Below are 23559 nucleotides of genomic sequence, written 5' to 3' on the forward strand. Positions count from 1 at the left end.
TTATGAATAATAATTTTGCTCTGCATTTGTATATGTGGTTTAAAACCAAGCAGGTTTCAGAATCTGTGTCCCTTGTTACTTTGATAGAAAAAAAAACTGTCCCATCTGCCAGAGCAGACAGGGAGAGTTGGATTGGTGGGTTACACGCGACCTTCTTTGTGACAAAACAACAGTTCAGGTGACCTTCGCGACCTCTGAAGCCCCTCTGACCACCCTGAGCAGGACAAAGGTTGTGGGAACTGGACACCACCAGCATCTGCTTGCTTTAAATAATGAATCTCTTTAATGAAATCATCAAGCCTAGTAAGATATGTTCATATTTGGGAGGTTTGTTTTGATTAAAACAAACTCTGATGAGATTGCTCTGTCGGTGTGGTCTGCATCCACATGCACTACGGTGTGGTTGACTGAAATATGAACAAAACATGAATCAAAATCCTTGAAACCAGCCAAACAGAATATTAAGACATGAAAAGGACCATAAATATTATGTGTAACATTGAATATCTCATCAGTATTGTCATCATTTTATAGCAGATCTTGCCTTTCACTTTTTTTAACATTCACATCAGACTTCGACATCAGAGTGTCTAATATTGCTTTATACTGTATATACCATTTGTTTGGTTGTTTGCTTGTTTATTTAGCAGAAAGAAGGTCGCTGTTTCAAGTCCTGGCTGGGTCATTTCTGTGTGGAGTTTGCTTGTTTGCCCATGTCGGTCTCTTTGTCTATCCATCCATCCATCCATCTATCTGTCTGTCCGTTCATTCATCTGTCTATTTTTCTATCCATCCGTCCGTCCGTCCGTCCGTCCGTCCGTCCGTCCGTCCGTCTATCTATCGTATCTGTTTTACTATCTATCCGTTTTCCTATCTCTATCTATCTATCTATCTATCTATCTATCTATCTATCTATCTATCTATCTATCTATCTATCTATCTATCTATCTATCTATCTATCTATCTATCTATCTATCTATCTATCTTGTTTATTTAGCAGAAAGAAGGTCGCTGTTTCAAGTCCTGGCTGGGTCATTTCTGTGTGGAGTTTGCATGTTCGCCTTGTGTTCGCATGGGTTTCCTTCGGGTGCTTTGGTTTCCCCCACAGTCCAAAGACATGCGCTATAGGTGAACTGGATAAACTAAATTGGCCATAGTGCATGAGTGTATGTGTGAATGTGAGAATATTTGGGTGTTTCCCAGTACTGAATTGCAGCTGGAAGGGCATCCGCTGTGTTACACATATGCTGGAATAGTTGGTGGTTCATTCCGCTGTAGCGAACCCTGAATAATAAAGGAACTAAGTCGAATGAAAATGAATGAATGATTGTTTGTCTTCAAATATGTGAACATTCTTTCATTTTCCTTCGGCTTAGCGTCTGATTTATCAGAGATCGCGACAGCGGAATGAACCGCCAACTATTCCAGCATATGTTTTATGCAGCAGATGCCCTTCTAGCTGCAACCCAGTTGGAAACACCCATACACACTCACATTCAAACACACACTCATACACTATGAACGATTTTGTCCACCCAATTCACCTACAGAGCAAGTGTTTGGAGTGTGGGGGAAACCAGAGCCCCCGGAGGAAACCCTTGCCAACACAGGGAGAACATGCAAACTCCACACAAAAATGCCAACTGGTCCAGTCAGCACTCGTAGTGACCTTTTTGCTGTGAGACGACAGTCCTAACCACTGAGCCACTGTGCTACCTTTCTTGCACTGAAAAATGCTGGGATATTTTAACCTAAATTTGGGTAAAATATGGGTAAATTTGGTCTATAAATTGAACTCAAGTTAACCGAGTGATTGGTTTTGTCTATATTTTATCCAAATTTTGTTTGAAATAACCCAGCATTTTTGTAGGTTGTTTAAAATCTGAAGTCTAATCAAAACAATGTGACAAAATAGTCTGAACGGTTTGCTAGTGTGTGTGTGTGTGAGTAAATAAATAAATATTTCAGGTCTGACTGGATTGTTAAATAATGTGTGTGTGGTTTCAGTGGAAGTCGAAATGCAAGGAGTTTTTTGTTTAATGATATGGTATGATAATCATGCGTGCGTGCGTGCGTGTGTGTGTGTTCCAATGGCTCCTTGCAGTTGTAAACATTCCCGACTGGAAGCTGTAATGCAGAAAAACTCAGCTTTCAGTCCGATGTTTGCTGCTACTGGTGGCCTCCAGCAACTGTCTGTCTGCCTCTTCGTCTATCCATCCATCCATCCATCCATTCGTCTGTCTATTTTTCTATCTATTTGTCTATCCATCCATCCATCTGTCTGTCTGTCTGTCTGTCTGTCTGTCTGTCTGTCTGTCTGTCTGTCTATCTATCTATCTGTTTTACTATCTATCTATCTATCTATCTATCTATCTATCTATCTCACAGACAAACTATCTATCAATCTATCTATCTATCTATCTATCTATCTATCTATCTATCTATCTATCTATCTCACAGACAAACTATCTATCAATCTATCTATCTATCTATCTAACAGACAAACTATCTATCTATCTATCTATCTATCTATCTATCTATCTATCTATCTTACGCTGAACGTTTCACTGTCACATTAATTGGCCACACATACTGTATAAAGCTCAATTGATCTTGCTAATCTATCATCACTGTGTGTTTATAGAAGTGTTCAGTAATGGTAGATTAGCAAGATCAATTGAGTTTCATATGTGTGGCCAATTAATGTGACAGTGAAACGTTCAGCGTACAATAAAACAGCTTCAGGGCTACTCATTTGCCAAACATGTCAACACTTACGTTGCCTGGTTTGCTTCGCTCTTTTGGATGAATACCAACAGTTTATTTACAGTTTTACAATTAGTCATTTGTGCACATCACAGTAGCAGTTTCTCATTCCTTCCAACAAATTGTAAATGCTTTTGGACATGCATCAATAGCTTTGATGCAACTCTCTGTTGCTTTATAACATTATCATTTGCTTATGTCATGTCAGTCAAAATTAACTAAACTCGTGAATGTGCAGAGAAACTGCTACTATGATCACCTCAAATGACGAATTGTTTTGAGAAATGCATTAACTGTTGTGCAAATGTAAATAGTGTTGTGAGACATGCACCAAAGCCACTGACAAAGACTGTTAATGGCTGTGCAAACAGTATATAGTCCTGTCTTGAGCATTTTCAGGACGTGTCAACAAAATCTGACTATTTGCACTGGAAAAAAGATGTAAAGAGTAAACTGTCATGATGAAAACATGACAAAGCCATTTGACTATCTTGTGCATAAACAATGGCGTCAGGACTTTTCATCCTGATGACACTAACACTTTCATTGACATGAATACTTGCTTTTGAAGAATGAGCTATCCATTTCGAGCAAGTGACACGCTTTTGCAGGTTATCGACTAGGTTTTGCAGATCGTACTAATTGTTTTGAGAAATGCATTAACTGCAAATGTAAATAGTGTTGTGAGAAATGCACCAAAGCCACTGAGAAACAGAGGCGTGGCTGAATCTGTACAGTAAAAACAAATAAAACAAAACTGCATGCATTCCTATCGCAGGGCTATTCAGGAGCTCCACGCTTCACTTCATCAATCACAAAGACAACTAATAAAAAGGCTTTGAGATGGTTAAATGACTTAACACTTAAAGTGATGGTTCACTGAAAAAAAAAGAAAAATATGTCACTCATTCCTCTTTTGTTGTTGAACACAAAAGAAAACATATTGAAGAATTTTGGAAATTGACAAGTTTAAGCACAAGTTGCGTAACTGCTGTCAAACCTTAAAAGTCAACTGTGACAAATGTGAGAAACCATACAGTGCTTATGAATACAACTACTGTGTGGCCATATATGTTTCACTGGAGGCGTGTCTTAATGATACTTACATGCATGTGGGATTTACAATCGCTTACTTGTGTTAGAACAAAATGTAAAGCCTTTGTCAGAACCCGGGTTTGAACTTTGCTTTTCTCTCTCTTTTCTGACAGCGTTTTCTATCTTTTCTTACTGACAACTTTCTAATTTGTCTCCAAATTGCTGTGTAACTTCACACAGCTGATCGTTTTGCCAATTAGTCACCTGTTTACTGCCACCTGCCTTTCATTTCTGCTGATCGCTGGTCCTACTGTATATCTGAGGGTGTTTCGCTTCTTCTCTTGCCAGAGTGTTGAGTATCTTACAGCCTTCTTGTTGGTCTATTGTGGGTTACCTTTGTATTCTCTGTCCAGTTCTCTGGAGACATTCTGGATTTGGTCTGCCCTGCTGGAAAGTTGATCCTTTGCCTTGCCGTTGCCCTTTCCCTGCATTACCAGGCCTGGACCAAAGACTAGCTTAATTTTTGTTGGAATTTATCCTGTATTGTTGCCTGTGGTCCAGTCTTCAGTTTATTTTTTGCTAAAATCCAAGATCTGTTCTGGAATCTCAGCAAGTTGCTGAGTCATTTTCTTTTTGCTTATTTAATTTAATGTCTTTTATACAGACATCCCTGACAGCCTTAAACAGTTCCAAATACAGCAATTTTTTTTTTTTTTTTTTTTTTTTTTTTTTTTTTTTTCCCAGTGGTAGTGAAACAAACAAAGAATGATTACTAGCATAACTATAACTGAAAAATAACAAAATATAACTACAATATAATTCAAAACGCCAATACTAATTTATTTTCATTCATTCGCTATCATTTCATTCAGTGTAAACACAATTCAAGTCAAAGTTTGGTGTCAAATTGCATTGATTTGATCAAAAGCACTGTGAAGTATGATTAAAATAACATTTTAAAAAATTTACATAACATTTATTAACTGCTTTCTATTTTAATGTGTCTGCCTTTTTTTTTTTTTTTTTTTTTTTTTTTTTTTTTTTTTTTTTTTTTTTAATCCTGTGACGCAAAGCTGAATTTTCAGTTTCACATTTTCACTTTCCACAAAACCTGCTGCTATAATAAACAGGTCTTATCATCAACAATGGCTTCATATTTTGTGTGTGGAAACTCTGACTCATTTTATTAAGGTTGCTTTGATGAATAGAAAGTTGTTTTTGTAACATAAGGAATGCTTTTTAATACGTTGTAATCTTCTGTGAGCTCAAAAACAATCACAATTTACACAGTAAAAAATTCTATAATCAATTAGTCGTGACAGCATAAGTTTTGAGCTCATTGTAACTTATTAAAACAAAGTTAATCATGTTCTAACTTAATTTTACAAGTAATGCAAACTGTTTTAAGTCAGTTTAACATGATATAAGTTCAATGGGCTCATAAGGTTCATTTGATTCAGCTTAAAAATGGAAGGCAACCAGGATTTTTTCACAATGTAGGAGTAACAGGCATATTTAGGAGTATTTTCTGTCCTGTTTTGACCATCTGAACAATTTCTGACTCAAATGTAAATGCCCACTGCTACGATTGGCTAATTAAGTTATGAGTTTCGCATATTTAAACATTTTTAATGCTTCTGAGATTAGGTCCAAAAGTTGGAAAGGACATCTGTGGGTCAACAATGTAAACTTCTACACATATGTTTGACACTGTAAAAAGCGATTAGTTAAAGTGACTAAACCCAACGTAACTTGGAATTACTTAATTTTTTATAATTAAGCACATAATTCAGTCTATTAATTTAAATTGAAGTTACGTAGCAAGTAAACAATTCAAGCTAAGTAGCTAGCAAGCTAGCTCTCTGTAACTCTCACATGGTCGCCCACTGAAGCTAAGCAGGGCTGCGACTGGTCAGTACCTGAGTAGGATACCACATGGAAAAGCTAGGTTGCTGCCGGAAGTGCTGTTGGTGAGGCCAGCAGGGGGTGCTCAACCTGTGGTCTGTGTGGGTCCTAACACCCCAGTATAGTGAAGGGGACTCTATACTGCTCAGTGAGCGCCGTCTTTCGGATGAGACGTTAAAGCGATCCACGGATGTGGTCGTTTAAAATCCCAGAATGTTCTTCGAAAAAAAAAAAGGTTTTACAAATGATATGGATTTTTAGATTATCAGACAGATTTGCGACCCTTGGTTGGTATGTACTTGCAAATTGGAGAAAAAAAAAAAGGAGTAACCTCAGCATCCTGGCCAAATTTGCCCACTGGCCTCTGTCCATCATGGCCTCCTAACCATCCCTATATCATTATTGATATAGCCTTCATCACTCTGTCTCTTCACCACCAATCAGCTGGTGTGTGGTGTGCAGGCAGCAATATGGCTGCAGTTGTGTCATCCAGGTGGATGCTGCACACTAGTGGTGGATGAGGAGATTCCCCCTATGTGTAAAGCGCTTTGAGTGTATAGAAAAGCGCTGTATAAAGGAATTATTATTATTAATTAAGAAAGGCTGTAATTTTGCTACATTTGTAAAGTTTTACAAATGATATGGATTTTTAGATTATCAGACAGATTTGCGACCCTTGGTTGGTATGTACTTGCAAATTGGAGCAAAAACAAACAGTTGTAGTAGTGGAGGGTAGTGTACAAACAGTAGCAGGAGGAGCTAATAATTCAGACTTCAACTTGTATATCACAATATACTTATCATAAAGTACCAATCAATTATCATTAAACAACATCAAGCTTATTGTCCTCCTCACCATCCTTTGTAAAGATCGATCAGTTTTCTTTTCTGAAGCTCTTTAATGATCTCATGCTCAATCCCTCCCCTGTGTATGCCGCTGCGCCTGAAGAACCTGGGTATCTTTTCGAAATAGTGATACCAATTGCCTTTGCTGTCCGCGCCAAAGCCAAACACGCTGACCTAAACACCGGAAAACACGTCAGTGACAGTAGCCTATATTAGAGTTTAAATAGATGTGAAAAGATTTACCTGGTCGCAGATGTGGAGGGCGAACATTAACACAAGGATGCCGGTGGATGGATAAGATCTTCGAGCTTTAATATGCAGCCATGTATTGTGCACGTAATGCATGAAAGCAGGGTGCATTACCATCACCTGGAAGAACAAGAAGATCAGCCTGATCTCACGAGAAAACGTAAGTGTTTTACGTTTTGTCAGTTTAGTGGCTAATTCGAGTTCAGTCGTACGAAATTGTACGATTTTAAAAAGGAGGCGTGGCACCTAACCCCGCCCCTAAACCCAACCGTCATTGGGGGATGAGCAAATCGTACTAAATTGTACGAATTAGATCGTACGAATTCGTACGAATTAGCCACTAAATCAAAAAGTTAAGAATTGCCGTGAGATCGTGTTGGGAAGATAACAAACCCCTTCAGAACCGAAGATACAATCTAAAGACCTTTTTTGCATTTATTAAGATGCAGGTTTTTTCTGGTTTGATTATAAGTGGAGGACAATAAATACAGACGTAAACAGGGTTTCAAATGGTTGAACATGTTTTGACGGCATTGTATTGGAATACAATTGAAGACCCAATCCCAATTCTATTTTGTACCCCTACCCCTTCCCCTTGGCCCTTAAAATGGAGTGTTAAAGAGAAGGGCTTTAAAATTTACCCCTTAGAATTGGAACAGCACTACAGCACCTGCACACGTCCTCATATGTCATCGCGATCTCTGGCTTCATATGAGATAAGACGATCACGACTGCTGTAGTTATTCCAGTTGTGTTATTTTTTGGTATTTATCTTTAGGAAATCACTGAAGGCATATATAATGTTATCATAATGAAATAATGTGGGAATAAGCTCGTAACTGTACTGTGATTTACACCGTGGACAAATTCATCTATGTAAACACAAGAAAACAACATTAACATTACAGGAGACACTGTAAAAAGCTCATTCCCATCCACTAGACTTTTCTGACAGGGTATTTGATTGTCATTGAGTGTCAGAATGTTGTAGGACTGCTATACAGGAGTTATTATTGAGGATTATAGATCGCAAAATTTTGCGGTTTTTATTTTAAAGTTTTTTTTTTTAAAGCATGACGGTAAAACATGAACGCGGTTATGAATGTATTAAAACATGTGCTTGTTTGTTATAAAAATTTGTAATAATGACAAAAAAATATATACTAATTTGTGGATCTCCTTACTTCTGGGTGCAGCTGTGGCTGGTGTATTCTGGGAAATTTTCTTACCCCTTGGGTTCGAGTGTGGTCTTGAAAAATCTTCGTTCGAAGGGGTGTATGGGTGTATACCCCTTGCCCTTAGCCCTATGCCTTCAAGCTAAAAAGAACTGGGACATCCCTACCCCCTCACGGGAACGCGCAAAACGTGGGGTAGGGGAAGGGGGAGGGTAGAATTGGGATTGGGCCGAAGTCAAAATTATACGCGCCTGTGCATTTTTTTTTTTCCAAATATTTCCCAAATGATGTTTAACAGAGCAAGGAAATTTTCACAGTATGTCTGATAATATTTTTTCTTCTGGAGAAAGTCTTTATTTTGGCTAGAATAAAAGCAGTTTTTATTTTATTTTATTTTTGTACATTTTAAGGGCCATATTAGCCCACTTAAGCAACATTTTTTTTTTCGATTGTCTACAGAACAAACCATCATTATACAATGATTTGCCTAATTACCCTAACTTCTCTAATTAACCTAGTTAAGCCTTTAAATGTCACTTTAAACTGAATATTAGCATTCTGAAAAATATCTAGTCAAATATTATGTACTGTCATCATGACAAAGATAAAATAAATCAGTTATTAGAAATGAGTGATCAAAACTATTATCTTTAGAAATGTGCTGAAAAAAAATCCCCCCTGTTAAACAGAAATTAGGGGGAGGGGGTGTACAGGGGGATTAATAATTCTGACTTCAACTGTATTTGTATTAAACATTTTATGAAATGCTGTTGAATAAATAGTCCAAACACAAAACAAGGTTCACAACCTGTCTAAATGTGTCTTGGTCTAATGTACACACTAACAATTTAGATAATCATAAACGTGCACCTTTGTAAGTTAAAAAATCAAAATGATTTAACTTTGGTTTATAAGATCTTGTGTGATTGGAAATCTAGAAATATAAAAAATCATAAGAATATATTAGTGTTAGATATTTCTTTATAGATACATCATTTGTCTTTTGATTAATATAAAAAATCTAATAAATGATAATAATAATTATTTTTAGATATTTTTATTATCTGAAATTTGAGTTTTCCCTATTGATTATGAATGAACTATGCACATACACATTCAGAGCTGGTAAAATAATTAGTATTTTTTTAACGGTCATGGTATCAAGTATTGTTGTGACAGTATTTCAGTATTATTTTGCGTACCCTAAAAAGCTCATTGGCTGTGGGCTATAGGTAGGCCCACACGGAATCTGTGTGCAAAGAATTCTGCAAATTTCTGCAGATTTTTAGGCCATCATTAATTTTGTTTATTCACTTGTGTAAATGTTTGTAAATCTAAATTTATTCCATTTTTTAATTAATTACAGTAATATTTTTGACTAATTCAAGTTTATAAAGTAATATTGTGTGTCTTTTAGTAGATATATTATATGAGAGACTTGCTTTGTTTACCAAATAAAGTGAATCTAATTGGATTTGCATTTTAAACATTAAATAAAAGTTAAAAGGATATTATTTTTTATTTCACATATAAAGATTTTAGTTATGATACTCCCAAAATCATAAAATCCGCATAAATCCACAGATTTTTACTAAAACTCTCAGCAGAAACGTCCACAGATTCCGTCAGGCCCTAGCTATAGGCACACAGACTAATTTTCAGCCAGGCAGCCTAAGGACTTCCGGTGAGCTCTCTTTCCATTACAAAATTGTCACGTTTAAGATCTGATTTCTTTAAAAATCAGCTATCTTCACTGCCTGTTAGAAATACGATGTGAAGTGGGTCTCAGATCAGACAAGAAGCAAATATGACCGTTTATTTTACCCCAGTATTTTCAATGGAATTTCTGCGCTAGCCTGTTGCTACTGACAGTACTAGTGGTTACAACGGCCTTTCATCTAATTTTGCGCTTGAACCAAATAAATGAATACTTAAGTCTATTTAACTGAATGCATTGTAATTACATTACAACATCGATGCTGTAAAAACAACCTTGTGAAATGAAAAACAGTCACGTTAAGCTTTCAGCGGAAGTTTATTGTTGGCTTTAAACCCTAGCTGCGCATGAAGCCCATTAGTCTCCATAGCTGTCCAATCCCATTAGATAAACTTAATGTCTCCTAATTGTTAATCCAAAAATCTTTAAATGAACTCTTACCTGTTTAAAGGTTTATTGTTGAAAAATAAATCAGGGTACTGTGTGGTTTTACCTTGTTCTTGTCGGCTTGTATCTTGTTGATAACCTTCATTCGTGTTCTGTTCAGTAAAATAACATAAGAAAAAAGTCATGAGACAACATAAATGTGCAGGTCATTCAAGAAGATAATAAAACCAATGGGGCATCACAGTAGCGCAATGGGTAGTACGATCGCCTTACAGCAAGAAGGTCGCAGGTTCAAGCCTCGGCTGGGTCAGTTGGCGTTTCAGTGTGGAGTTTGCATGTTCTCCCCATGTTGGTGTGGGTTTCCTCCGGGTGCTTTGGTTTCCCCCACAGCCAAAGACATACGCTATAGGTGAATTGGGTAAGCTAAATTGTCCATAGTGTATGTGTGTGAATGAGTGTGTATGGGTGTTTCCCAGTGGAAGGGCATTCACTGCGTAAAACATATGCTGGATAAGTTGGCGGTTCATTCCGCTGTGGTGACCCCTGATTAATAAAGGGACTAAGCCGAAATAATGTGACCTTATACTTGTGTGATATTTAACCTTTCTCTCACCGCTTGATGGTCCCATTAGTTAAAGCGCTGGTGAGCCACTGGAGGTCCAGTGTTTTGAAGGGCACCAGCAGCAGGTGGGTGCTGTTGTCCAGATGAGTGGCACTTTCTGGGTACATGATACGGTGGGTCGTCCTCGACCCCACATCCTTCTCATAACCTTTAATCGGTGCCTTATTCATCCTGAGGGAAGTAGAAGAAAATTATATTGCAATATTAAAGCCTCATAATCAGTGAGTACGTTTACTTGGACACAAATACCCCAATTTTAATACGATTAAGACAATTCTCTGATTAAGAGTCTATCATGTAAAAAGCTTTTTTTAATTGGCTTAGTCCGACATAATTGAACTAAACAAATGGAGTTAAGAGATGTGGAGTATTCCTATTTTAGTCGCATTATTGACGTGCAGTAAAGACATGTAAACACCTTAAAGGGTCACGAAACCCCAAAACACATTTTTTGAGATGTTGACATTCCACACTTTATTACCACACCATTACCACACTTATCGGCCTCATTCAGGACGGCGACGAGTCTGCTTACAGACAGAAGGTTAAGGAGTTGGCTGTCTGGTGTAGCTACAACAACCTGGAGCTCAACACGCTGAAAACAGTGGAGATGATAGAGGACTTCAGGAGAAACCCCCCTGCTCTCCCCCCACTGAGCATCATGGACAGCATTGTGGCAGCAGTGGAGTCATTCAGGTTCCTGGGCACCACCATCTCTCAGGACCTGAAGTGGGACACTCACATTGACTCCATTGTCAAAAAAGCTCAACAGAGGCTGTACTTTCTTCGTCAGCTGAGGAAGTTTCCATCATTGAATCATTCATCTGCACATCAATAACTGTCTGGTTTAGATCAGCTACTAAATACGACCTCCAAAGACTACGTCGAATAGTTCTGACTGCCGAGAGAATCACTGGAACAACCCTTCCTACTCCCCAAGAACTGTACTTATCCAGAGCGAGCAGGAGGGCTGCCAAAATCACTCTGGACCCCTCACACCCAGCACACTGCCTCTTTGAACTTTTACCTTCTGGTCGACGCTACAGAGCACTGCGCACCAGAACAGCCCGACACAGAAACAGTTTCTTCCCTCAGGCAATCCATCTCATGAATACTTGATGACAATAATTGTGGAACCAACATCACTACTTGCCATACACTTTTATACACATATACACTTATTTAACAACACACTTTACATGCCAATTTGCACATAACAGCTGCACATATAACGTTGTATATAGTAATAAACATGTACATACACTTGTCAATCTGAATATTTGCACTCACTACTTACTTCTATTTTTAAAAAAAATATATTTATTATCTGTTTTTTGTCCTGTCTCTGTAATCCTGTTGCACTGTAGAAGCTCTGTCACCAAAACACATTCCTCGTATGTGTGAACATACCTGGCAATAAAGCTCTTTCTGATTCTGATTCATGTGTCCCATGTTGCTAAAACACTATTAGGACACATATTTCACAAAAAAAACGTGAAAATTGGTTGTTTTTGCGTTATTTCAAGCAAATTCGTTCTTCTGGTTTGAAAAGAAATTTAGAAGCTGCACCAAGGCCATGACATCCCTGTGTAAATTCCAGCATAGAGACTGGATGTCTGTACTGGCCGGTACAACGTGATGTCTTTAAGCTTTCATCATTAATTCAAGAGATAGATTTTGTTCGAACCAGTCAGTGCGCTTTATTGTGTATAAGGCGCAACATCATTAATATGCATGATAGCTTCGAAGACCTACAAAAGTTTACCTAAACACAAAGTCGTGGTTGTCAATAAGCTTTCCATATTTGGTTCCTAGGAGATTTCCGGAGTTTCCCACCACAGCACAGGTTCTGCAGCGATCAGGACCAGCGTCTGTGTAGTGTCCTTCTCCAGGAACAACCGTGAACAGTTCCTGAATCACCTTAGAGTAACTAGTTTTGCTCTTTGACTGCAGACTCTGTAGATTAAAGAAAAAATGGGTGTCATTTAAAGTGGAGCAAGAAAGGTCTTCGACACTCATCATGAGAACAATTAAAACAGTTCAAATTAGAGTTTCCATGAAATTAAAATACAGCTTTTTTAGATATTTGTACAAGTATGTTTGTCTGTGATCCAAAACAGTAATAAAATTCACATTTAAAAAATATAAACATCCAAAGGTTTGTCACTTCCGCCTAAATGAATCGATTTTTTTTTTACATCACCTCATACTTCAGTTTCTCTCCCTGAAAACATGGCTCCTTTTTTATTGTACGCAAAAAAAAAAAAAAAAAAAAAAAAAAAAAAAAAAAAATTATATATATATATTGTTGTTTATCATTGACACTCATCAGTGAACATCGCCAGAGCGCTAGAGCCAATCGCTGTAAGAACTCGCTCGACAAGGTTCAGAGAGCAAGCGGAATATTAACATTTGTTTATCTGCTATAACTGTTGAGAGCATGACCAATCAGAAGGGTGTAAGAACTCACTAGACAAGGCTCAGAAAGCGAGCAGGTTATTTACATTTGTTTATTTGCTATAAATGCTCATGTTGTTCTGTGCATGTACTTCAGTTTTTAAACGTACAGTTCATGAATCTGACTGTTTGTTTTACAGGACAAGATTGTATTACAAATAGTATATAAATATATTTCTAAATTTTAATACAAGAATTGTTGTGTTGTGAAGTAAAATATAAAAGTGTACAGAAAGCATCATCACTGAACTGAAATATCGAATTGAACCAAATCAAAGGCATGATAAGCGTAATCGAACCGTGTGACCAGTGTAGGTTAAACAAATACTTAAATAAATAAAAAAACGTATATACACATATACACACACATATATATATATATATATATATACATATACATATATATATATATATATATATATATATATATATATATATATATATATATATATATATATATATACATACATATATATACATATACATATATATATATATATATATATATATATATATATACATACATATATATATATATATATATATATATATATATATATATATATACATATACATACATATATACATATATATATATATATATATATATATATATATATATATATAAAAAATCTAAAAAAAAGATTTTCAAAGAAACGGAAGTATGAGGTGATTTTTATTTATATATTTATATATATATATATATATATATATATATATATATATATATATATATATATATATATATATATATATATATATATATATATATATATATATATATATATATATATATATATATATATATATATATATATATATATACACACATACATATACATACATACATAGAGTTGAAGTATGAATTCAAGAATTATTCGCCCCCCCCTTTAATTTTTTATATTTTCCAAATGATGTTTAACAGAGCAAGGAAATTTTCACAGTATGTCTGATAATATTTTTTCTTCTGGAGAAAGTGTTATTTGTTATACTTCGGCTAAGACAAAAGAAGTAAATTTTTTTTTAAAACATTTTAAGGTCAAAATTATTAGCCCCTTTAAGCTATTTTTTTCGATAGTCTACAGAACAAACCATCATTATACAATAACTTGCCTAATTACCCTAACCTGCCTAGTTAACCTAATTAACCTAGTTAAGCCTTTAAATGTCATGTAGGCAAAGATAAAATAAATCAGTTATTAAAAATGACTTAATGAAACTATTATGTTTAGAAATGTGTTGAAAAAAAATCTCTCCGTTAAACAGAAATTAGGGAAAAACATAAACAGGGGGGGCTAATAGAGTTCAGCTGTATGTATATATATACACAGTATATATATATATATATATATATATATATATATATATATATATATATATATATATATATATATATATATATATATATATATATATATATATATATATATATATATATATATATATATATATATATATATACTGTGTATATATATACATACAGCTGAACTCTATTAACTCTATGTGCGTGTGTGTGGGCGTATATATTAGCACCACTTTTTTCAGTACAGACGGTATTGATGCTGAAAAATATATATGATGCAGAAATAAAACCCTCATAGAATAAATAAAAGAATATTTCACAATATTACCGTTTAGTGCGCCTTTCAAATTGGGATTACAAACGCAAAACATTTGACTGGTACAGTGTACACACACACACACGTTTGTTTTTGTGAATTGTTGGAACATTCCATAGGTTTCCAATGTTATCGCACTGTAAAATAAGCTGTCTTTTCTATCACCCTACCCCATACACAAAACCAAACCTTACAAAACCATGTGTACACACAATATTTGCGTTTCATATATTTTTTTAAATAGACACATGATTTCCTCATTGTTCTCCTTTCACAGTGAGGCATTTAAAGAATTCACTTCCATTTCAGTCGTAAATGCCAATATGAATAGAAGTGGCCACGCCACACAGAAAATGACTACTCATCAGAAAAATGTATGCAATTCCTTTCAAATGAGTCACACAGAAAAGTGACTTTTAGTTTTAGTTGTTGCATTGGACTGAACACTTATATTAAGCAGAAATTGTATTTCACGTGAATATGCTCCATTTTGAAGCTGCGTCTTAAATATGCTACAGGTCAAAAGTTTAGGTCAGTGGGTGCTTTGAGCACAAAACCCAAGAGAGCAGTGCACGTCGGACAGTTTATCAAGGATGTACCACTGGATTGCGTCTCACTATAGTTGTTAAACATGATATTTGAATAATCTTTTCTCTATCTAACGACTCTTCAGTCTTTTGAATCTATCAGGTAAAGTGTCACAGCGTCAGTACACTGCTTCAATCTTTATCTTTCACGCTTTTACCTAGTCATTTTAGCGAAAACCTCAGATACTATTGGTTGGTTCCTGTTGGTTTTGCACCTTTTTTTACATTTACATATTTACATTTGTTTATCTGCTATAACTGTTGAGAGCGTGACCAATCAGAAGGGTGTAAGAACGCACTAGACAAGGCTCAGAAAGCGAGCAGGTTATTTACATTTGTTTATTTGCTGTAAATGCTCATGTTGTTCTGTGCATGCACTTCAGGTTTTAAAAGTACAGTTCATGAATCTGACACGCTTTTACTTAGTAATTTTAGCGAAAACCTTAGATGCTGTTGGTTGGTTCTGAAGAAGATTTTTATTTACTAAACCTATATGAAGACACATTTAATTGGGTGAGTGGAGGGCCCTACGAACCTGCCATTATATATCTTTGAAAACAGGTGATAGGTTAAGGCAACGGGGTCATAAAAGACCATGAGAAAGGACTTTGGGATGCATTGAGAACCATCTGTGTCAGAAAGGCATGAAATGTATACAACACATGTTGAAACTGTCATGTATATTTGAAAAGACACATACTGTATGGGAGAGAAGAGTCCAGTTTAGATGTTTGAAACATAGATACTAGTCATGATTACCAAATGTGAACTGTATGTGGAAAAATGGTGATGATTATATTAGATCTGTGCATTATAAGGGCCAACAAGAAGAGGGGTCTTTAAATAGGGGTCGTAAAGGAGTAGGAGCTGGGAGAGGCCTGTTGAACTAGTAAACAGCTGTGAAAACACAAAGGTGGGAGGAAGCAAGGATATAGGGGATAGCAAATTTAAGGGACACTGGATTTGTCCTGGGGAGAGACTGAGTTGGGTCTGCTCCAGGCTGTCTCTGCTTTTTTGGGAAATTTTCCAATAAAGTATATTCTTCTGATATTCATAACCCCAGTCTGAGCTTGATTCAGTAAGAGGAAAGCCAGAAACCACAACAGTTCCTGTTGGTTTTGCACCTTTTTTACCAACCAAGTTTGTCGACGCCATTATAACGACACAGATCACTCTGCCTATTCATGCCAAAGTCCCACGAAAAAAAGTGATTGACAGGTGGTAATTTGTGTGTAACTTATCTTTAGTAATTTATCACTTGGTTATGGGTAAAACAAAGACCATGCGGGTCAGGTAGTTGAAACGGTAGGCTACAAATAATTAATTCGCTATGAATCAATTAATTATTAATAAATAATTTATTCACCGCCGCCTACGACAATGATGCCATCGTCCATCGTGATGTTTCATATTAGATATTGTACGATGCCAAGTTGGTCGACGTCGCCCAACCCTAGTTACTGCACCACGGAGCAGATGGCATGGAGTACGCGTTGCATTTGTGCAGAAAGCAGCCACGTTGGCCTATCAGAGAGTGAAAAACAGCGTGGACGCTGACATCATGAGACTATGTAATTTTTGGAAAATCTTCATCCTAGCTGGAGTTTTCAGAAAGGTTTGGTTTTAGTCACTTCACACTCCGTTTTCATGTGGACAAACAGAGAAACTGTGTTCACACCTGTGTTCACGTGAACAGGACCTAACCCTTTAAAAATACTCGTTTCAGTTCTATTGAATATAAGTCCACTTATTGTTTCACAACGAAATGAAATAATAACTTGATGTGATTATGAAGTGAATACCTGCCACCATGTGTAGATGTGATCTGGAAGAGTGCTGTTGCAGAGGGACAGCAGCGGCGGGACCTCTCTTCTGAATCGTTCCGTGAACCACTTGTCTTCACTGGCAGCCAAACATCGCTCCATACACGCACAGGCTTCTTCATGAAAGAAATGCTCCACTATGCTGTTGTTCATCGCGCTCTTCATAATGTCTTTGTAAGGAACATTATTGATGGTTAGGGTACAGATGGTGGTGCTCAGCAGAACCATGAAGATGGTCTTTATGTGATTCCTACAGAACATGCTTTTGAAAGCTGCTTGCGGGACTTTAGTTTAGGTGATTCCTCGTCAGAAAGTCAGAAACTACAATGGAAAGAAATTATTAATGAAAGCCATTTTTAAAGGAGTAATGAAAACAAAAGTAGTTTTCTCACTGCGCCTATAGTTTTTAATCCAGATTTATTAAATGATTTCCAAAAATACATGATTAGCCCTCCTGTGAATATGTCATTATTTTTCACATATTTCTCAAGTGTTGTTTAATGGAGCAGAGAGGTAGTTCAGCTTTTACTACTGTGTGGATTAATACTAAATGTGTGTCACTGTTTTAATAGTTACGAATAGAGAAATATGCTGGTGTTAATCTGAAATCTTAATTGTTTTAATACACTCTGCACTCTGACTACTTCAAAATTTCTCTCTGTCTCGCACTAAACACAGTCGACCAATCGCAATAGACTGGGTCATCGGACCAAACAGCACAGATTAGCATCGCGCCAAGGAGTGGTTTGGGAAGAAATGAATCGCTAAACAAACCATATAGGAGTCGTTGGGGTAATTAGGTAAAAATAAACACACGTTATAAGACAACGTAAGTGTTTTTTGACCTTGCATGCATATCAGTATTGTTGGTGATCCCCAAAACATAACCTTTTATTATGCATAATAGGGGGTCTTTAAATACAATTTAATGTTCACATCTTCTCAAAGTGTAAAAACATGACCTGAGTACATTCAAAGTACGATCTGAGTACGAGCAAAAGTCTTTAAGGTGTGTTAAACCATAAACATTCATAAACTTATTAATGGTAGAACTTTACAACGTAACATGAAAAACCTGAATGCTTAAAATAGATTTACAAGAAATTTAATTGCACATGGTTCATTTAGATGTATAAACACTCTCAGAAAAAAAGGTACACGGTGGTACAAATAAAGTTCCTTAAAGAACAGTTTTGTACCTTTGTAAAAGTTGTACCTTATTATATTATATATAAATATATTATTATATTTTATTATATATTATTATATATATATTATTATATATTATATATATATATATATATATATATATATATATATATATATATATATATATATATATATATATATACATATATATATATATATATATATATATATATATATATATATATATATATATATATATATATATATATATATATATATATATATATATATATATAATTATATTATATATAAATAAATCCGTAAAATTTACGGTAAAAAAACAGCAGCTATGGTTGCCAGTACTTTACTCATAGGCGCAGGGTGAAGAAACTACAGGGTAAGGCTAATATATGCGCTGCCCTTTAATGCATTTAAAAAGACTTGCGACAGACCAAGAAGAGGTTTTAACAAAAGTCTATTATATTCAACACGCGCATTAAATTATTGTATTAAACTCTCCCACTGATCTACACTACCGGTCAAAAGTTTGGGGTCAGTTTATTTATTTTTTTATTATAATTACTTTTATTTTAAAATCTAATTAAAATTATTCTGTTCATCAAGGTGGCATTTATTAAATATAAAAAAATTGTTAAATACTTATTTATTAAAAATGTATTTATTACTTTCTGTATGCAGTTTAAAATTAAGTTATTACTACTTGTTGCTTTTATTACTATTACCAGTAATAACTGTGTGACTCTGAAGACAGAAGTAATAAAGCTGAAAATTCATCATGGCGGATACAGCCCTCACTATTCTGCCACCCCAGGCGCCCGCCTAGGTCGCCTCTGGATGCGCCGGCCCCCAGAATATAAAATCATTCTCTTTTTCACGAGGCCAATCGAAAACCGAACTTGTAATTCAGCAATAAATATTTGACCTTTAAAATGTAAAACTCCAAACGATTGCCTAAACAAGATTACTACAATATAGGCTAGACTATGTTACAATGAAACTGCCAATTTAATGCTGAAAACAAATTAAACCAGAATAATATATTATACCTCTCTCGTAATACTCATTTGTCGTTTTATTACTGATGTCCTTGACCAGCAAAACAAAATAGTCCGCTGGCCAGCACTTTTGGTTTTGTTTTCAGAGCTCTTGCGAACTCCAGTAATAAACGCTCATCAGTGCAGCGTGCGGGGTTGGGTAGTTTCATTTTTGTCCGGAGGGGGATTTTAAATTTGATTGACAAATTTACAATAGCTAAAGTGTTGTGTTAATCATCAACCATTAAATTACATTCATATTATGCACCCGTCATATCCACTTACACCCGTTACATGTTTTCAATGCATTTTTTTTCTTTGCTGCTATCTCTGTGGTCTCTGGCCAGGGGGAGGCTAAGCCTTCCCCAGCCTTACACACGCTCCGCCTATGACTTTACTGTTAAAAATACGGTACAAACTGTAAAAGTAATTTCTGATTTTTAAGGTAAACTACCGTATTTCATTAATTTATAAAAGGTAATATGTCTGTATTTTGAATTTCCAACATCTACACATCTCTTGTTACACAGTTAGACACGTTAACACAGCCATATGCAGGTGATGATGAGAAAGTTACATAATGAACCAATGCTCATCACTAACGACTTTTCCCACAAGTAGAAAAGTGTATAAGTGTATAGAAGGTGCTCAGTGTCATTCGCACAGCTACTAAACACCAACACACATAAAATTAAGGTCATGAAATAAACATTGTTTATCAACATTAGCATAAATCTCTAATGTACATCACTGATGTAGAAACAACTAAAAAGATCCATAGTAATGTCAACAAAAAGCATAAAACGTGATGTGCCATGCAGGGAATTATGGGAAAGTCAATTTACAGTTATTTGCCGTATATATTAAGGAAACATACCGTTAACCAGGTTACGGATTTTTACCGTAGCATTTTTACAGTTGAAGTCACAGCCATTTTTACAGTGTACAGAAAAGACCTCTTATGATACTGTTCTGTACCTTTTATGGCAAAACTGAAGGTACAGAATTGTTCTCATAAAAAAGGTACATAAGTGTCGGACAACTTCTTTATTACAATATCTATGAAAATAAATATTAATGGAAAGGCAAAGTGATTTTATGAATAATCTCATATTAAAACATGGATCATCATTTAAATGCATACGTTTAAAGAAACTCATAAACATTCATTATTAAGTTCTATAATACAAAACAACTGTTAAAACAAAACTATAGTTAAACTAAACCTTTAAGGCATTTTAAATAAACATTTGGTAAGCATTTTCTGATAAATACATTTTCATTATTGATATCCGCACCTTTTGGCGTTTGCTTTACAAAGCTAATCAAACATTGTGCATATCTTACTGCAATACTTTTGCATAACTCTATCTTTACTACAAGTAAATTAAATTGACTTAAGTGATTACAAAGGTGTTGTGTGAAAATTGGAGAAAAAAATGTGTTATCTTGTACATGGGAGAACGTGTTTCTGTAACATTTCTGTGAAAAGTGTTGTGAAATGTTTAGCAAAACAGATCTATTGGTCGATCATATAGTATTTTTTATTCTTTATTGTAAAAGGAAAAGGTGCATTTACACAAAAAAACTTTAAATATTTTAATATATTTTTAAATATTTTACATTGTTTAAAAATGTATTTGATGTTTTATACTTACTGAAAATAAAATGACCCATTTTGGATATACAGTAGCAAAATGCCTTTTAAAAGTTTGTAAAGGAACACATTTGACACTGTTAAGGAACAAAGTGTCTTGTCACTGTGGCGGTACCTTCATGGATCAGATTTGTACCTTTGTTGAAGGCACAACATTTTATCTGCAGGTTTTAAAAATCAAAAGGTAAATTTTGTTTTCCCATGGTACAAATCCAGCCTGATCTCACGAGGAAACATAAATGATTTAAAAACGAGTACCCTACTCAGTCATTTAAGGAACATTCTACCAGAATCTTACATAATCTGTGCCTGAAATAAAAACATAAATACAGTGAATGATATGTATTTCATCCCCAAAATTGCTAAAACGGACTGACGGTTGATTTATGCGAGTTGTTCTGTAGAGGAATATGTCATTCATATGGTTCTCTGATTTTTTTTCTTCATTAAAAACACTTCAAAAATGCTAAAAACTGTTTAAAAACTTTAAAAACTTATGAAATAGCAAGTTTAAGTTGTTATCATTCACATCAATTGATTAAAAACATGAAATTATAAATAAATTCTACAAAAAAAAAAACTACAAATAAATAATACAAATAAATTTTCATTTGTCCTAATGTTTCTGTCAGTCCTGTCACAGTTGCATTAAATTGAACATAAAATGCCATTAAGTCTCAGAAATGACATCGTTTGATGGAGAAGCTGACAGTGATCAAGGATGCGTTCTATCATTAAATTGTATGATTTTATGCTTGTTTTTGTATGATTTTTGTGAGGATGACAAGCTTAAGGTCAGGCCCTGTCACATTTTTTAGAAGTGAAAATGTACTGCTAGAATGTCCCTTAAACATGATGGTTGTTTCTAAGGAAACTAACACTTTAGTATGGATGCATAATATTACGTAAAAGTGAAAGTACACATTTTTTTGTATTTAAATATACATTTTACATCAAAATAAACATTTCATTAGATTCCAAGGCGCAAACCGCCCTCTAGTGGCCACAGACACACACTGTTCACTGTGAATCCTCTATGTAGTTCGTCACTTTTGCTTTAACATATCTAAAGACATCACACACAGAGAAATCAAGAATATATGAAACATGTACGCGAAAAATATCGATTTAAATATCCATTTGTGACCAACAGCATGCGTAATATAATTTACAAGTACTATTTTGTGCTGACCTCCACATTTACAGTAGCCCTCGATATTTTGTTAAAATAGTCACTCGAAAAATATCGATTTAAATAACAATTTTGTGACCAATACTATAGTATTCTAGCGAAATACGTGTTAATTTTACATTAAAGTAAGCTACTTTGCATAACCCATATCACACATTTACTCTGTGAATTGAATTACCCAAAAGAAATGATGCTAATCAAAAGCTTAAGAGTTGGCTCTTTATGGAACAAAAATGACTGATTTTATTTGATTTTACATTTTTGCACTTGTGTGTTTTTGGTAAATTAAATATTATAGTTTGAAAACACAGACAGAGACATGTTAAGTATGTTTAAAGCACTGTAAAATACAAGCCTACACAAAAAACGCAGAAACAGTATTGCCATTTTGGCTAAAACTTAATTTTTTCATGGCAAGGTTGACATTTGCATGGAATTGCTCATTTATATATATAAAATTATGCATTTATAAATGTATCGTTGATTTCTAATCCACAAAAAACTCTGTGTTTGCTCACACTTGACAAGCAAAGCTCATTCTGATTCTGATCAAAAAAGATTATACATCAAATTTCAACCACAAACATCATCCCTTGATCAAAACTAACTTGAACAAATGATGAACCAAACATCTGTAATCGACACAGAAAGGAAAAGAACAATTTTACTGATAACTTACATTTTTTTGTCAATATTAAAGTGTCCTGTCTGGAATCCAGTGATGCCTGCATGCCTGTCAAACGCAGATCTGATTGTGTAGGAGGACTTTACTGTCTTTCTAAGAACAGAGAAAATACTGGTTAGCCCTGTAAAGCAAACAACCCACACTGATTTCACTTTTAAATCAGTGACGTGTACGTCAAGTCCTTCAGCTTAGGCCCAATCCCAATTCTATGTTTGTACCCCTAATGAGCCCATCATGATAATGCCATTAATGCTCGTGTTTTCCCCACTTTAACGGATAGTCTGTCATTATAGCAGACTGATATAGGCTAGTCTGTGTATAATGCGCCCTGAAAACTAAGTGATGTTTTATAAATAAATTTCGGGAGGAGCATGAAATTGCGCAGAAATTTCAGTATCAAATACGTCATTGACAATTATTCTATTATCCAATCAGTTCTTGACCAAACCCCTTTATATACCAAAGCTGTCTTACCTGCAGCATCTTACGACTTTAGCATCCCTCCACCACCCCCGTCACCTCACCTCTTAAGCATTACAATCCCGGGGGGAGCGTTCTGGGGCCGGGCTCGAATCCCTATTCCTCTCTGTTTCCTGATAAGGGGAATAACTCGAGTTTGGGTGTCTTCCCCGA

The 23559-nt window shown here is 35.2% G+C and overlaps 1 protein-coding gene across 1 annotated transcript; it reads right to left on the reverse strand.

The window, feature by feature from the left end:
• Positions 1-6336: 6336 nt before the first annotated feature.
• On the reverse strand, positions 6337-17461 carry LOC130246945 (CMP-N-acetylneuraminate-beta-galactosamide-alpha-2,3-sialyltransferase 2). Its single transcript, XM_056480116.1, has 6 exons — positions 17168-17461; positions 12468-12658; positions 10694-10873; positions 10187-10232; positions 6796-6921; positions 6337-6726 (listed from the first exon to the last, which is right to left on the reverse strand). Exons 1-6 carry the CDS (start codon positions 17447-17449, stop codon positions 6559-6561), a joined length of 993 nt encoding a protein of 330 aa, XP_056336091.1. The 5' UTR covers positions 17450-17461; the 3' UTR covers positions 6337-6558.
• Positions 17462-23559: the final 6098 nt, after the last annotated feature.

The sequence above is a fragment of the Danio aesculapii genome, chromosome 19 (assembly GCF_903798145.1).
Source record: "Danio aesculapii chromosome 19, fDanAes4.1, whole genome shotgun sequence".
NCBI classification, from domain to species: Eukaryota; Metazoa; Chordata; class Actinopteri; order Cypriniformes; family Danionidae; genus Danio; species Danio aesculapii.